Genomic DNA, 18,055 nt, shown 5'->3' with positions numbered 1-18,055 from the left:
AGTAGTGATGTAATGATGGGTCAGTGTTATCTATATAGAGGTCATTGTACAGGGAGGGGAGGAGATAAGCGGTGACATCATCTATTGTCAGTAGTGATGTAATGATGGGTCAGTGTTATCTATATAGAGGTCATTGTACAGGGAGGGGGAGGAGATAAGCTGTGACATCATCTATTGTCAGTAGTGATGTAATGATGGGTCAGTGTTATCTATATAGAGGTCATTGTACAGGGAGGGGGAGGAGATAAGCTGTGACATCATCTATTGTCAGTAGTGATGTAATGATGGGTCAGTGTTATCTATATAGATGTCATTGTACAGGGAGGGGGAGGAGATAAGCTGTGACATCATCTATTGTCAGTAGTGATGTAATGATGGGTCAGTGTTATCTATATAGGGGTCATTGTACAGGGAGGAGGAGGAGATAAGCTGTGACATCATCTATTGTCAGTAGTGATGTAATGATGGGTCAGTGTTATCTATATAGAGGTCATTGTACAGGGAGGGGGAGGAGATAAGCTGTGACATCATCTATTGTCAGTAGTGATGTAATGATGGGTCAGTGTTATCTATATAGAGGTTATTGTATAGGGAGGGGGAGGTGGTAAGCTGTGACATCATCTATTGTCAGTAGTGATGTAATAATGGGTCAGTGTTATCTATATAGAGGTCATTGTACAGGGAGGGGGAGGAGATAAGCTGTGACATCATCTATTGTCAGTAGTGATGTAATGATGGGTCAGTGTTATCTATATAGAGGTCATTGTACAGGGAGGGGAGGAGATAAGCGGTGACATCATCTATTGTCAGTAGTGATGTAATGATGGGTCAGTGTTATCTATATAGAGGTCATTGTACAGGGAGGAGGAGGAGATAAGCTGTGACATCATCTATTGTCAGTAGTGATGTAATGATGGGTCAGTGTTATCTATATAGAGGTTATTGTATAGGGAGGGGGAGGTGGTAAGCTGTGACATCATCTATTGTCAGTAGTGATGTAATAATGGGTCAGTGTTATCTATATAGAGGTCATTGTACAGGGAGGGGGAGGAGATAAGCTGTGACATCATCTATTGTCAGTAGTGATATAATGATGGGTCAGTGTTATCTATATAGAGGTCATTGTACAGGGAGGGGAGGAGATAAGCTGTGACATCATCTATGGTCAGTAGTGATGTAATGAGGGGTCAGTGTTATCTCTTATGTATAGAACTATGCTTCTCCCTCCTTGATTGTGCATTTTGTGGTTTATGTAGTAGATTTGGAGCTTCTTCGCTAAGTTCCCCTCTGTCTGACATAACATTTCAAAAGATTTGCATTGCTGAAGGAAACAACTAGACTTTGCTTTATCTACAGACTTTTTTGCCTCTAAATGATCGGATTAAGCATTAAAATGGTTTTTGCGTGTTTTGTCAGGTAAACGACTGGAATTTAAGACATCAAAGATTCTGAAAGTGACCCCGGAGTCTGCTTATGTTATTATTTCAGAACCCTGCTGGGTACAAACCATGCAATTAGTTACACCTCTGCGAGGCACAGCTATGAGTCCTGACGGAAGAAAAATCTCCCTCTCCAAAGAAATGGTTGCATGACTTCCCTTCAGCCGCTCTCAGGAATTATGGTTTCTGTATCTGTGGTCTAAAATGGCTGTTTTTAAATAAAAGTATCCTGTACGGGGGCTAGACAGATGCTGGAAGGACCTCCGGTGGTCACAGTCTCCTATGTAGTAAAGGGTCCAACACAAGTCGTTTTGAGTTGACTTTGGAACAAATCACTGGTTCCTACAGATTCCCTTTAGGTGCAGTAGGGAATCACACTGCTGTGCTCTGTGCACTGAGCCACTATTGCACAGTGTTTTGGTGCACATAGCACAGGTGTGTAAGATGCCTATTCTCTTATATGAAATATATGGGGTCTTCTGAGATGTTGTTGAATGAATGATGTTCTTCATTCAAGCATTGTCAATCAACGTCTGTTGTCCACCCAAAACATTTACTTACCTGGTCCCTGCGCGATCCCCGAGGTGCGTTGTCCACCAGAAACCACATCTGCCGCGATTCATGAAGAGCATGCTCCCGAGTTCCTGCATGTGTCCCTTCCCCGCTGAGGTCTGCCGGAGTTCACCATCTTCCTCCCGGTGCATGTAAGTGCTTGGCTTGCGACACAAATTGCTTTGTTAAATTCTGCGCGTAGTCCGAATCCGTTGGATCGTCTGACGACCCATCCCCCGATTTGTGTCACGTGAAAGCCGGCGCCGATGTGCCAACATCTGACCGCGTGCGCCAAAAACCCTTTCTAAATGCGGCGCACATCGGAAATCGTTGGGTATTCCACCCTTAGTAAATGAGCCCCATTCTGTCATCATTTTGACTTGTTATAAAAGTTGTTTCCTGGGATATCCTTTAAATCTTCATCAGCCTGATGCATAAAGCTAAGTAATTTATGTCTACTTTCTATAATCTTCCCACCTCAACCCTTGTGATTTGCTCTTAATCTCGTTGAGGTGTGATAATCCTCTCATAATGTATGTGGCCTTCTAGGGAGGAAGTTGGATGATATCGTAGGTTCAGGCTTGAAAATTTGAAGGCACCAGAGAAGATGCAACAGCTAAAAGATCCAGAAAATGCATGAGACATATCCGTCATCCTTCCGATTCTCTCGGAATGAGTTTGTACTTTTAAAGGTTGGGACACCGGTAATGCTTGATTTTTTTATTGCAGCTTTATTAGAGCATTCTGTATTTGTGAGAGGTGGTGACCGCACACTGCAAACGTTTTACGTAGTTGACATTTTAAAAGTTATCCAGACTTCTTCAAATATTTGGAAGTTCTATTCCCTCTTGGTAGAAACTGAAGGTTTGCAAATTATTTTGCAGTGATGACAAGGCTCTTCAAGGACGTCAAGAGGAGGAGGAAGAGGTTGTAGAAGTTGAGGAGGAAGAGGTTGATGATGATGAAGATGATGGCGAAGATATGGAAGAGGAACCTGAAGAACCCTTTGAGGAAGCCACCGAGAGGACCACAAGCATTGCCACAACCACCACCACTACCACCGAATCTGTGGAAGAAGTTGTCAGAGGTAATCACGCTAATCACACTTTGTTTGTAAAAGGCTTTAATGAGCCCTTCATTTCCAAAAATTGGGGGGGGGGGGTGTAGATTTATTTGAAAGGGTCACCATACGTAGTTAGGTTAGATAGTCGTCTGCTGCGCCAGATGTATCACAGTGTCTGATACTGGATGATACATTAGGCCTGGTATAAGACTGTCTAGTCATACTTGCACCTCCTAGTTCTTAGGTTACACCAGAAATCTGCATCAACATTTTGGCAAATTTGCTTATTTGAGGCGCAGAGACTTTTTCCTAGAGGCCAATCTCCCCTTTTAAACCTTTAGAATTGGCACAGGACAGATTTGTAGACTGTTCTTGGCACAAGTTACTATAAAACGGTTTGATAAACCTTCCCCGTTGTTCTCATCCGGTTTTCTAGAAGACGACCTCTTCTTCAGTTTCGAAGTAGATGGTGTAAATAAAAATTATATAAAATACAATGAAATTTCAATAATCGAATGTGTCAGGTACAGAATGATCTGGCAGTTTTTACGTCAAAAAACGCTGTTAACCATAAAGTGTCATATCACATTTTTGAGTTTCTGGTCAACTTTTTTTTCCTATTGATAATTTCATTGTATTTGTTTTTTTTTCTTGTTTTTTTCTTTTCAACTCTTTCATCCTTCCATTGCCTAAATTTGCCAGATCACCCAACCACCGCCACATGGTGCTTCATGTAGAATCATCTACAACAACCATAAAGTTTTTTTTTTTTAAATTCGGTTAAGTATTGGATAGAAGAACGTGACCCAAATTAGAGGGTAAATAGTAATCACAAAGATTTAATCAGTGGAGCCCTCCCCCATACTCGTAATCGGTGATGAACTGACCTGAACTACAGTGTTTGAGACCGTGCTGAACATTGCCGGTTTGCGCCCCCGAACCCAGACTACAGGTAGAAGTTTGGTGTTCGGCTCGCCCACCTTCCGATAACACCTGCGATCGGTGCTGGCAAAACCATTGACTCTTAGATTGTTGCTTCCCGATGGTGTCGTGTCTCTGCCGGTGGCATTTTAAGGGTGACACCCACAATCGGTGCCAGCACTGGTCGCAGGTGCTATAGGTGACGGTGACCAATCAAGTTTGGTACCCAAACTGAACTTCAAACTTCATCTGAGCTTGACTGAGCCTGGACTTGAAAGGGGCCACTCATCCCCAGCCATAATAACCATGTAGTATATTTTTGTTATATTTCCGATCTTGGTTTTGACTAGTTATGAGTTAAAGGTGAGTTTAACCAGTTGGGAAGTCTTTAAGAAGTCATTATGGCTGCTACAGCTCTTGTAAGAAGTTGCATCCATGAAACAACAAGAAATCACAGTCTGGAAGAAAAGTCTCGTCTTATTGATTTTTAGCTTTTTCACGGTTTGAGTTTTATATGAAACATCATAATTTTATGTTGGATTTATGAACAATTAAACTTTATGACTGGTATTTTAGTTTTATTTTATATTTTGATTTTATAGAGATTATTTATGGCTGGATTGTAGTATTACTAGCACATGAACGCTTTGCTGATGCGTTTCATCCTGTTTGATGGTTGTTTCATGGACCTGAATGTGAATTACTTTTACAATACCTTTTTGTAAAGAGATTTATGATTCCTGATTTATAGGCTTTGGAATTTAATTTCCTGGAGAAGAACCTTGTCTTGTCTGTAATCTAATATATAAATGTGATGCAAGATGTGTAGCAATTAGATATGGGCCAAATATGGCTAAAATTACCAAAGATATGGGGGTTTTGACAAATAGCCCCCATACACACACACATCAGCTGACTTCAAAATTGCAGAGAGAAGAAAGACGGAAGTCCAGCTCCATTTACTGTTTAGTAAACAGTAGCAACTGCCTGCTAAGCAAATATTATATTAATTAGGAGCTGCAGTTCCTAACACTGACCACTTCATAGAGAATTGGAGCTATGGATAGGTCTTCAATTTCATTAACTTGGAAAACTTCTCCCATGAAAATTAGATTTGCAGGGGTTGTATGGGACAATCTGCCCAGCTCTTCCTGCTCTATAACATGCTGCCTGCAGATGGGACAATCTTAAGCAGTATGTTATAGAGCAGGAGGAGCTAAGCAGATTGCACATAATGTCCTATCTGCAGGCAGCATGTTATAGAGCAGGAGGAGCTGAGCAGGTTGTACATAGTGTCCTACCTACAGGCAGCATGTTATAGAGCAGAGCAGATTCATGTAGTTTTATTGTGAGGATTGCCCACTGGATTTTTCATCAAGTATTTGTGGCTTCTGGAGGTTCAATTTAATATAAAATATTGTGTTTTTTTTTAAATTCAGTTAAAGGGAACCTGTCACCGGGGACCTCATTTTCACTAAAGGCAGGTTGCAGAAGCCCATCACACCTGCAGTCCAAATATGTCTTTCTGCCTTCTCTAAGTATTTGCATTACAGTATAATTGTGTGTTCTAACTTGCCATGCACACTGACAGAATCCTCAGTGTAGTCCCAGGGTTGGGCTTTGGTTTGGATGCATCTCAAAAAATAACATGTAACTTGTGTGTGCTGCAGACTGCTCAGTAACATCAAAAAATGTGTTATCAGAATATTTCCAGAGCACCCTGGGTCTCCACACCCTGCAGACTGCTTAGCTCTCAGCCCCCACCTTTGTGCTCCTGTACAGCTCCTCACTGTCCCAATGATGTCAGGCTGTGACCTCTATGAAGCAGCAGGAGGGAGGAGCTGTACAGGAGCACAAAGGTGGGGGCCAATAACTGAGCAGTCTGCAGCACGGACAAGTCACATGTTGTTTTTGAAATGCATCCAAGCCAAAGCCCAACCCCTGGGACTTTAATGCAAATACTCTGAGAAAGCAGAAAGGCAGATGTGCACTGCAGGTGTGATGGGCTTCTGTGACCTGTCTTTAGTGAAAGTGGGGCAGATTTATCAAGTGTCTGAAAGTCAGAATATTTCCAATTGCCCATGGCAACCAATCACAGCTCCCCTTTAAAATATTCATGAGCACTAGTGAAATGAAAGCTGAGCTGTGATTGGTTGCCATGGGCAACTGAAAATATTCTGACTTTCAGACTGCTTGATAAATCTGCCCCAATGTGCTCCCTGATGACAGGTTCCTTTTTTAAAAAAAAAACTAGTAGTAGTGGAGAGAAGTCATTAAGAAAGAATAGGGGTAGGGTGGTGTTTTATATGGTAGTAAGTGGACTGAGGTTAAAGAATCAGATCTTAGAGCATCATGTCCGATCCTTACACTTTCTTTTATGATTGGGAACAGGATAAGGCATGGGAATTTTTTTTTCGGCAGCCTATTACAAGCAGGCATGGCTCTCTTCCTAAGGTGCCGTAATCTGCCTAGTTGTTACAGCAGAGTTTTTTTTAGCTCCCTCCCGGTAGACCAGTGGATGTGTTGTCTTCGGTGGCCATTTTTAGTGATGGGTCTATTTTACTGAAAGTTTTTTTTGGTTTGCATTTCCAGCTAAATCTAAGACACAAAGAGAAGCATCCACTGTACCAGAGCTTGTTGTTCGGATATTCGAAGGCGTAAAAAACAGTCTTTTTCAATAGATTTCCGAGGCAGCAGTTTGTGGGGATAATTGTGAATGTAAATGACTCTTTTTAGTGCATTGTAATAATGTGGTGCCATCTTCCCCCTATAAAGCAAATTGTCTTTTGTGGGTTTGATACGTGACGGTAATTGGCAGTGCTGTTACCCAGCTGCGTGCGAGGCTTTATAGTGCAAGGAATCTGATGGATCTGAGGACACGGTTGTTCATATTGCATCCATTGTTGTGCGGGGTTCTTCCTGTAGTAATGGAAATGAGACAATCACAGAGGAAGATTTTTATGTCCATTTTAACATACTTTTCCAGGTTAATAACGCTTCATTTTGAAAATATGCAAAGTATTCCAGGATGAGATAAGGAAGGTTGGGAATCTGTTCATTCTGGTTCGGCTTAAATCCCGCATCATGTTATTAGGCTTCCTGAAAGTCATGCTTGATGGTAAGGGTAGAGATGAGCAGACCTGACTATCGGGTTCAGCTGTGCAACCCGGACACTTAAATCCCGCATCATGTTATTAGGCTTCCTGAAAGTCATGCTTGATGGTAAGGGTAGAGATGAGCAGACCTGACTATCAGGTTCAACCGGACAGTACTGTCCTGGCCACTCATAGCCGTGTCAATATGCCAGATTGGCCATTTAGCTGCTAATTGGGGAATATGTCCAGCTCGTGCTGAATTGAACTCTAGTTAAGGGGGCTGCCTTACGACGTAGCTGAAAAGGCAATGTTTTCCTTATCTCATACTGGAAAACATATTTGCATATTTCCCAGAATCCCCTAATTGGACATCAATGGCTCTAAGTCTCCACACGCCTGCAAGGATGGCTTGACTGGCAAAGTTTCTGGAAGGAGAACTCATTTGGAGATGTTTGGAGTTGAATGGCAGATTTTTTTTTTTTTTCAGCTACACTGGTAATTATAAAAGATGACTACAGGCATGAAACGCCATGGTCCAAAGGAACTTAAGTGGCTTATTCACAAGTAAGAATATTCACTTAAAGGGGTTGTTGACTTTCAGTAAATGATTGATATTGTTTAAGGCAAAGTTATGTGAGTTTCTCATGGTTTTTTAGATCTCTGCTTGTTGTCTTGCTATAGAAAGCTTCTATGTTACTTCCAGTGGAGAGAAATCTGTCCATGGTCATGTAATGGACAGGCAGGTGCATGTCCCATTATAACTCAAAGAGTAATCAGAGACGTGTTATATTAACGGGCCATGTACCAGTGTGTACCATAGCAGTGCAGCAAGCAGAGATCTGGAAAACCATGGAAGAAATATATTCAATATTCCAATATACTAATACAAACAATATCAATTATTTGCTGAAAGTAGACAACCCCTTTAACTGGTCATAGTTCTAATACGATTGAGTCAGCAAATCAATAACTAAGGCTCCACACACTTGGCCATTTGCTGTTTGTTTTTAATGGCTGGCACACTGAGTGGAAAAACATTTCTGTTGACGTGAGTTTCCAATGGTCCCCATAACCCAATAGGTAGGTTGTCTCTGTAGCCATCAAGAATACATGTATTTCTGTAAGGTCATAGACATAGTAGTGGTTTCAACGACCCACTGAATGACCCAACTCTCGAGTCGGAAAACTCAGAGTAGTATCTATATCTATTCCTGCCTGTGCTTGTAGCTCGGGCAATGTTTGACACTGTCATCGGCATGAGTGAACCACACACGCCGATGACCTATGGACCCCAAACCACAGACAATTGGCCTATAGTTTGCAGTCAGACAGCACAACAAGGTCATGTCCATGTAGCCTAAGAGACAGATACTAGAAATCGAGTGGAAAAACATTTCTGTTGACGTGAGTTTCCAATGGTCTCCATAACCCAATAGGTAGGTTGTCTCTGTAGCCATCAAGAATACATGTATTTCTGTAAGGTCATAGACATAGTAGTGGTTTCCCATGACCCACTGTATGTCCCAGCTCCCGAGTCGGAAAACTCAGAGTAGTATCTATTCCTGCCTGTGCTTGTAGCTCGGGCAATGTCTTCCACTGTCATCGGCATGGGTAAACCTCACACGCCGATGACCTATGGAGCCCAAACTGCAGACCATTGGCCTATAGTTTGCAGCAAGAGAACACAAGGTCATGTATATGAAGCCTAGAGATAGATACTAGAAATCGAGTGGAAAAACATTTCTGTTGACGTGAGTTTCCAATGGTCTCCATAACCCAATAGGTAGGTTGTCTCTGTAGCCGTCAAGAATACATTGTAATGTCTATGGACAGTTAAGACCCTTTTTACATTGTCTTGAAGAGCTCTCTTTAGCCTCACTTTTTTAAAAATGTTTTGCAGTATGGGGGGGGGGGGGGATTATTTATTCCAATTTATTTTTATCGCAAAAAAAATTGCCCAAGTATCCAGATGGATGTTTTCACCAAACCTTTCGGTCATGGATGGTAGCCATAGGATGGAGACGGATTGTTGACGACAACATCATCGTGACTGTAGGAGAATCCAAATGTTCTTCCTTTTTAAAGATGACCTGTTCAAAAAGGTTTCTCAAAATAAATTCCTGTGTTTTCCATACAATACTAGTTTTGGAGCATCTTTCCAAAGAATATTACTACCTTGACGTATTCCCTGGTTATTTACACCCATTTTTTCGAATGTATTCATATAATGTTATGGATGGGACAATGTAGAATCTTCAGAGATTTGTTCCATCCTTGTTTTAAGGGGAAATGCATGAAATAACAGAACAGACTTGACAGGAAGGGTGACAGGTAGTCATTAAAAAGTATCGTTGTAGATCTATTTTCCTGTAGACCATTCTGTACTGGTACTAAACATAGTTCCTCCACGTCTTATAATTAGAGGTGTGCTCTGAGCAAGCTGAGACTGGTCCTTGTCGAGCAATGATCACCCGCTGGTTCTATGATGTCACTGAAAGGAAATGCGTACAGTTCATTTATGGAGGATGTGGCGGGAACCGGAACAACTTTGACTCGGAGGAATACTGCATGGCAGTCTGTGGCAACGTCAGTAAGTGGACCTCTCCAACTTGTGGCAACCTATCGCCACAGGCTCTGCTCTTCTGTACCCAACTGCACCCTCTTCAAGTAGAATTGGCCTCTAACTAACCTTTCCCGTTCCCGATGTTAACCACTTCTGTCACCTACTATTTTTTTCACCCTATTAACTCCATTGAGTGGAAGCATGATAGATGGCAGGTCTGCTTTGTGTGTTTGACTAACACATCAGTTGTGCAGTCTGTGGCACTAATACTTCTACAGCCTTGGGGATTTTTTGTGTTTTTTTTTTTGTTTTTTTTTCATGAACCGGAACATTTTTTAGTAGTTTGTCGCCTGGAAGATAATTATTGTTCCCGTGGAAGAGTTTGTGTGTGGAAATTTATGAGGATGTACTTAGTAAGCTAATTAAGGTGATGAATGCAAAGATGAACTTCATATTTTAAGTGGATGAAGCAAGGTTGCTTCTGTTCTCGGGGAAATGGTTTTGTAAGAATAATAGAACATAGATTAGAGAGAGCTCATCATTTTCTAGAGCTGTCACATATACTTTAACATTTCCCTGGGTTTAGCGGATATTAATCATTTATGTCCCAATCAAATGCTCGCAGCTTCCTAAGACGCCATTTAAAATTCTCTCACTAAGCCCCATTATTCTTCTCTGGTATCAGTCTAAACCTAATACTGAGAGATGATTGTATAAAAACATTCTAGGTTTGCAGCCTTCACTTATATGAATGTGCAGTTATAGCCGGGGGTCTAACGTTTATCACAAAGAGATCAATTTTGTCTTTTGACTTTTATGGATAGAGAGAAGGAGGAAATTGGTAGACCAAGAAGAGTATTCTGGATGGATGAGAAAGCAGAAAGCTGATGGGCATAGAGCTGTGATCGGAGATTGTCAAATGATAGATGGAATCGTGGATGGGTGGGCAGGGAGACAGAAAGAGTTGATTGTTCTTGGAGAGGGAGAGAGAGTTGGTGGGTGAGGGTGGAGAGGGAGTCTCTGTTGGATGGGGAGGTAGAGAATGTCAGCGGGTGGGGAGGGGGAGAATGTCAGAGGGTGGGGAGGGGGAGAATGTCAGAGGGTGGGGAGGGGGAGAATGTCAGAGGGTGGGGAGGGGGAGAATGTCAGAGGGTGGGGAGGGGGAGAATGTCAGAGGGTGGGGAGGGGGAGAATGTCAGAGGGTGGGGAGGGGGAGAATGTCAGAGGGTGGGGAGGGGGAGAATGTCAGAGGGTGGGGAGGGGGAGAATGTCAGAGGGTGGGGAGGGGGAGAATGTCAGAGGGTGGGGAGGGGGAGAATGTCAGAGGGTGGGGAGGGGGAGAATGTCAGAGGGTGGGGAGGGGGAGAATGTCAGAGGGTGGGGAGGGGGAGAATGTCACAGGGTGGGGAGGGGGAGAATGTCAGAGGGTGGGGAGGGGGAGAATGTCAGAGGGTGGGGAGGGGGAGAATGTCAGAGGGTGGGGAGGGGGAGAATGTCAGAGGGTGGGGAGGGGGAGAATGTCAGAGGGTGGGGAGGGGGAGAATGTCAGAGGGTGGGGAGGGGGAGAATGTCAGAGGGAGGGGAGGGAGGGTAGTCGTGGATGGGTAGAGAGGAGTCGTGGATGGGGAGAGAGAGGGAGTCGTCAGTGTATGTGGATGTGGAGGGAGTGTCACGGAGAGGAGGATGGCAAACCAAAATGAAGATATATTGATAGATCATTGGTTGGATGATCTAGGCTTAATTGAAGATCTAGGGAGAGAGCTGTAGATGATGGGGATATAGTAAATGAGTGGTAGTTGTAGGGAGATGGTAGTTAAGGAGACTTGGAAGTTGTAAAGATTTAAGGAGAGTCTCATGAAGAAAGTGTTGGGAAATGATGGTACTGTAGTTAGAGAGGATGGCAGAGAGTGATGGCTACAGGGAGTGTATGAGAGCAGATAGACATAGACAGATGTGTGACAGATAGAGGTGAGAGATTTGATAGAGATGTGTTTTAACATTTTCCGAATAGAATATTAACCTGGATTATAATATTCACTCTGCGGAGATTCATTCTGCAGTAATGAATGGTAAGCATCTATCATTAGACTCTATATTGCTGTACTTAAGCATGCATGAGTTTAACCTTTTAGTACAGGCTTTCTGAAATCGGGCGAGATAAATTTTACATTCAGAAAGGTGCAGATTATGTGGAATGAGCTGCGTGACAAGAATTATTATTTTTCTGTAACATTGTGCAGCTTTTATTTTACATATAAATTTACAGATTGATTTGCAGCAGCCATGATTTTCATAGCAGTTATCTTGCTGTTTGCATTGTATTGGATGCTGAGGCTAAGCCTAGTCCCAGGTCGGTGAAGCAATATAATTCGGGTCATACAAGACTTGTACTGACTTGGTTGACAATCACTGGTTAACAATCACATTGATCCAGGCGCTGGATCTTCTTAGATTTTAAAGGGGTTATTTAGGCAAAAATGATTGAGGCTGTTGATTATAGTAAGTTTTATATCTCACCCAGAACATTATTCATATTAGTGCTGTTCAGTACTTCAGTATGAGAGAAGCAGCATGACAGAGAAGCATAGATAGATAGATAGATAGATAAAACATAGTACAAGGGCAAACCAGCATGAAAGAGAAACCCAGACATATATGCTTCTGTTCAAAGTAAGTATTCTATCTCACCCCAGAGTTAACTTGTTGTCACTCTGAATCCTTTAGTTAATTAAAGTCTCTGAGGCTTGGAGAAGCCACGTGAAGGACAAACAAATATGCCTGGACAGGCAGCTGCTGCTGCTTATAGTAAGTTTTCTATTTTACCCCATAAATAAAAATGGCTGCTCCTTCTAAATCCTCTTCTTAATCTGTCTTGAGAGATGGTAAGTATTCTATCTCATCCCAGATATAACGTGCCTTCTTTTTTCTGAATCCTTTGCTTAATCTGTCTAAGGAAATGAGACAGAGCCTTTGAAAAGGGTAGGAGAATACACTTGAAGGAGAAGCATAGACACAGAGGTTAGGCTGATGCTGCTTAAAGTAGGTTTTCTATCATACCCCAGTGATAAAATGCCTAGATTGTTCTCATTCCTCATCTTAAAGATGTCAATAAAATTCTCTGTAAAGTGTAAGAGAAGCCACTCGAAGTACAAGCCTAGTTACATAGACAGATAGGCTGCTGCTGCTTATAGTGAGTTTTACGTCTCGCTCTAGTGATTTATCAATATCAGTACATTTCAGTACTGCTATATAATGTAGTCTATGATCTTTCGAGGAGGGGATAAAGAATTGGGAGGCAAAGTTTCCTGTTTTATGATTTATCATAAGATTACACCTGAGTCCTAGCCACATGGCATGAAATCGTGTCATTCATCCTGTATATGGACATGACGGCTTATCCAGGAAAGCCACCTGAAAAGTAAAACTACGCAGAATTTTTAAAAATGGGATCATTAGATCATGTAAAACTGAGACGCTCCGTATAGACATTGAAAGAATTAATATAAATACTTGGAAATATCTGACAAATACCATATTTTTGTCAAAAAGGTGAGTCATATCTCTCAGAGCTTATTCTATCTGATCAGTGACTGAATATAGACTGAATATAGTGAAGTTGTCACCGCTCGCTATGACAAACCCAGTTTTTCTCCCCTTCGAGGTGTTTCTATGGAAATGCAGGCGAGCGCTTATAAATGTCTTGTCAAGAAAAGGAAACTAAGTATTATACTGTTATTATTCATTTTCATCTGTTTCATATTCTTCCCTCGGCTGAGGATGCATGTATCTCCCTGGTAGTGGGTCAATGTATTTAATCTATTAAGTAGTTATAATTTCGGGAATCAGACAGAGCTCTTAAAGGGAATCTACCACCAGGATGAAGGACTGTATGCAAATGAACCTGAGGGGCTCCAGGCTATAGGTGTTAGTGGAGCATGGAGCCCCTCGGGCTCATTTGCATACAGTCTTTCATCCTGGTGGTAGATGCCCTTTAAAGAGTTGTTCGAGATGTGACCTATTTTTATATATAGGCTTCAGGGGGTGTAAAACACCCTTTACAGTATGGCACTCTGGTCCAGTGTGGTACTTGCCCATCACCACCATGTTTGGTCAGTGACAGGAGGCACCATGCAGGACCAGAGCACCAGAGAAGGTAAGTATCCAGTTGGTGTTATTGTTATACCCCTTTTGGTCCATACAAAAAAATTGTCCCATCCTAGACAACCCCTTTCAAGGGCTTTTCCTGTGAACGTCTCCTATACACTGAGTTATTCAGCATAGATGAAGCTTATATCCTTTGAAACATTGTAACATCTTCCAAAATTTAAATTTGATCCCCCCCCCCCCCCCCCATTGACCATTAGATTTAAACCAGCAGATCGACAGAAGCGTTAAAAGAAACGGTTATTTATAATGTCCATAATAAAATGATTAGCTATCAACTTTATACAGAGTAATGGAAGTCCAGATAATCTGACGCATTTCGAGTCTCACAGACTCTTAATCATAAATATATCTTTGATAGAGAGTCTGAGAGGCTCGAAATGCGTCAGATTATCTTGACTTCTATTACTCTGTATTCAGGTGATCATTAGATTCGGTATATCTATGGAGGTCGAGATAATCTGACGTGCTTTGAGTTTCACAGATGTTTATTAGTTTCACAGACTTTCGATGTAACGAGCAGTGCACCTGTGTGACATCACATGACCAGGGGTATAACGAGCCGTGCACCTGTGTGACATCACATGACCAGGGGTATAACGAGCCCTGCACCTGTGTGACATCACATGACCAGGGATATAACGAGCCGTGCACCTGTGTGACATCACATGACCAGGGATATAATGAGCCGTGCACCAGTGTGACATCACATGACCAGGGGTATAACGAGCCGTGCACCTGTGTGACATCACATGACCAGGGGTATAACGAGCCCTGCACCTGTGTGACATCACATGACCAGGGATATAACGAGCCGTGCACCTGTGTGACATCTCATGACCAGGAATACAACGAGCCGTGCACCTGTGTGACATCACATGACCAGGGGTATAACGAACCCTGCACCTGTGGGACATCACATGACCAGGGATATAACGAGCCGTGCACCTGTGTGACATCACATGACCAGGGACTTGTTTCTATGCAAAGTTTACTTTTGAATGGAGGCAAGCAGAGATCTAGAGAACAGTGAGGAATTGATACAGAAAGTATATTGGGAAATTTCCATTTCACAAACAATATCAATTATTTGCTGAAAATGGACTGACTCTTTAAAGGGATTGTCCAAGTTGCTTGTAAATTTTTTGCAAATGAAAAAAAAAAACTGAGTAAATAAAGCTTTACTTGCCCGTTCTTCTGGTTCCTGCTTTCTGTTCTTCAGCATTTCCTTCTGGGATTGGTTTATATGGTTGTAGCAGGATGGTTTCTGTATATAGATGTCACTGGCCTCAGCGGCCAGATTGTTGAGGCCAGTGTCATCTGTATATGGACAACCATATAAACAATACTTGAGTATAGAAAGCAGTAAGCAAAAGGATAGGCAAGTATTTTACACAGGCCTCAGTTGATTGGCTGCAGCAGTGATTCGTGTATAGTGACGCCTCTGTACAAGATCACCAAGTGGTTTGGGGGGGGGGGGGGTCCTAAACCACAGTAGCTGCTGACATGTTCCCTTTTAACTCTAGTATTTTATTAAAATAATGCAAAAATTTGAATCCATGTTAATCCTGATGTGGTCTTTACCTTTCGGCACCGCTGTGCGGATCCCTGCGGCTGTCGTTCCAGCGGACCGCTCATTAGCTGCCGGCAACGGATGGAGCTGAATGTTTCGGCAGCATAAACATCAAAGGCGGAAAAAAAATGAAAATCAGAACCGCAAATATTATTCTGTTCCAGTCGGAGGGAATCTCAGACATAATCAAAAGTATCACATATGGGATTTCATGTTTTACTTTCCGTTGACCCGCAGCGTTCCGGCATAAGACAACAACTCCCAGTATTACCAATTATTTCCTCCGGTCGGGATGACTTCACGTAATACATAATACATCAATGGGCACTTTGACAGGATACATTGTATTTGATATAATGCGGCTCCTACTGTCTGTTACCAGGTAAACAACGGGATCGGAGACGTACACTAATTGTCTCCTCGGACAAACAAGGTTATAGTGCGGAGACATCCCTGACACTGGGAGAAAAAGCAACTGAGCTGCAGTACACGATACAGCCACTGTTCACATGTGGCGCTATTCTACTTTACACACACACAAAAATGGAAAATGTCTACAAAAAAGTCACGACCAGTTGGATCAGAGATATTGTTTCCAGTAATGCTCGCTTGTTCATGATTCCGAAAGTACCAAGTTTGGGAAGTTGCATCTTAGGTACCACATTCTGTGTTGTGGGCCTGCAAAAAAATTTTGTAAAAGTCCCCCACCATTTTATGCAATTTTTTGTATTGTATTGTATGGGGATATGGAAACTTAACTTACCTTGCACCCAGGCAGAATCCTCTGTATAGTCCCAGGGGTTGGGCTTTGGTTTGGATGCATTTAAAAAAAAAAAGGGACTTGTCTGTACTGCAGACTTCTCAGCTCTCAGCCCCCACCTTTGTGCTTCTGTACAGCTCCTCCCTCCTGCTCCTTCACTCACACAAGGAAAGAGCTCACAGCCTGGTGAGCAGTGAGTGGCGGGGGGGGGGGGGGGTTTCGTGTTGTACATGTTTTTAGAGGACTAGATTTTAGTTTTATAACAATTTTCAGGACAATTGGAGCAACAGTTGAAAATCAATGGATAGATTAATCTCTTCTTTTGATGCTGACAGCTGAAGCTTTGTGTAACCTGAGGGTCATACATCTTAGCCTACAGCACTGTGATTTTTTTGTACTGCACTATAGACTAGGTTGTTGATATATAAATAACGAAATATTACCTAAGAGATAATAAACACTCACATGGCAAGTCTGCGAGCCTTGCACCGTATATACATCTACAGGAGTAATGATGTCACCGATTTGATCACATGACTTTTATGGGAGTCATGTGACTCCTCGCAGGAATGACCTCTTAGTATATGTTTATAAGCTGTAAGTATAGTTGACATACAGTCACATCACCCCAGAAATATTCTGATATTTAATGATCTTTTATATCTTTTTCAGTTTTCGTATCTGATCTGACAGGAAGTGAATTATTTTCACCCAAAAATCTAAAAAGTAATACTAAAAATACTAACTATGTATTATATATGGAGAAGACCTGTTTGACATGTTGGTTATGGTAAATGATGCTGTGGGTGTAGTCTGTTATTCCTCTTGGAAGTGTATAAATGACTGTGGAAACGCAGTGGGGCACATTTACTAAGAACAGTGCAGTGTGTACTATGTGCAGTTACCTGTGTATAGTGCAGGGGGCGCCAGATTCAGGATTTCTGGCACACGTTCTTCATGAATCTTGTGCCCCCTGCACTGCCCCGACAGAGTGCACAACTTTTTCTTTTGGTGCACCTTTAACATTGGGCCGTGCAACACAATTCTGACGGACTTTGGATGATAAATCTGGCGCTCGGTGCGACTGAGCACCGAAAGGTCCCCTAATTTGTGATGCATGATACCTAGTGCAGCTGCGCCACAAAAGGGTCGCATGCAACACAAATATGGCACGGACACTTCTTAAATACCTGTGCAGGGAGTTTGCACCTAAAAGAACCTGCAAAGTCCGGACTACGTTGGTGTGTTGTCCCTTTAACATGGGAGGATTGTCACACCCAGTTGCCCATTTATTCATGGATTTCCAGGATTAATAACAGAGGAACTGTTTAGAAAAACCACGGAAAAGCTTGCATTTAGTGATACAGTCATGTCATGCAGGAGCTCTGTACTATAATAATATGTGTGATCTGTAGTGATCCTATATAACTCTTTTTTGCAACTTTCTATAGTATTTTGTATTAACCCTCTTCTGACTGAATTCTCCTTCAGCGAGTCGCTAACCCCAGACATGTCATTGTTAGATATAAGTGTACCTCTACTGACTCCTTCTTTCCCTTATTCGCTTTTCTTCCTCGTCACCCTGATGTTTAGTTCCCACCACCGCTGCCAGCACCCCCGACGCTGTGGACAAGTATCTAGAAAATCCCAATGATGAGAATGAGCACGACCGATTCCAGAAAGCCAAGGAGCGCCTCGAAGGCAAACACCGGGAGAGGATGTCTGAGGTAATTACTTATACATGTATCTATGTATATATCATCTATCTATCTTATATAAATATGTCCTATCTATCTATCTATCTATCTATCTATCTATCTATCTATCTATCTATCTATCTATCTATCTCCTATCTATCTATCTATCTCCTATCTATCTATCTATCTCCTATCTATCTATCTAAAATTAGAAAAAATAGCAGCACA

At 42.1% G+C, this 18,055-nt stretch overlaps 1 protein-coding gene across 2 annotated transcripts in view; it reads left to right on the top strand.

Annotated features, from left to right (window-relative positions):
• The window catches only part of APP (amyloid beta precursor protein), a 153,951-nt gene that overhangs the window by 110,489 nt on the left and 25,407 nt on the right, over positions 1–18,055 (top strand). Inside the window, exons 6-8 of one of the 2 annotated variants that reach the window (XM_072138596.1) lie at positions 2,876–3,078; positions 9,493–9,660; positions 17,724–17,857. In XM_072138596.1, the coding sequence (XP_071994697.1) occupies positions 2,876–3,078; positions 9,493–9,660; positions 17,724–17,857 (505 nt within the window). The remainder of the gene's footprint in view (positions 1–2,875; positions 3,079–9,492; positions 9,661–17,723; positions 17,858–18,055) is intronic. The other variant, XM_072138597.1, reaches the window with a different exon arrangement.

This window comes from Engystomops pustulosus, chromosome 2 (genome assembly GCF_040894005.1).
Source record: "Engystomops pustulosus chromosome 2, aEngPut4.maternal, whole genome shotgun sequence".
Taxonomy (NCBI): domain Eukaryota; kingdom Metazoa; phylum Chordata; class Amphibia; order Anura; family Leptodactylidae; genus Engystomops; species Engystomops pustulosus.
The sequence above is the reverse complement of the archived record's forward strand: the minus strand, read 5'-3'. Positions and strand labels throughout refer to the sequence as shown.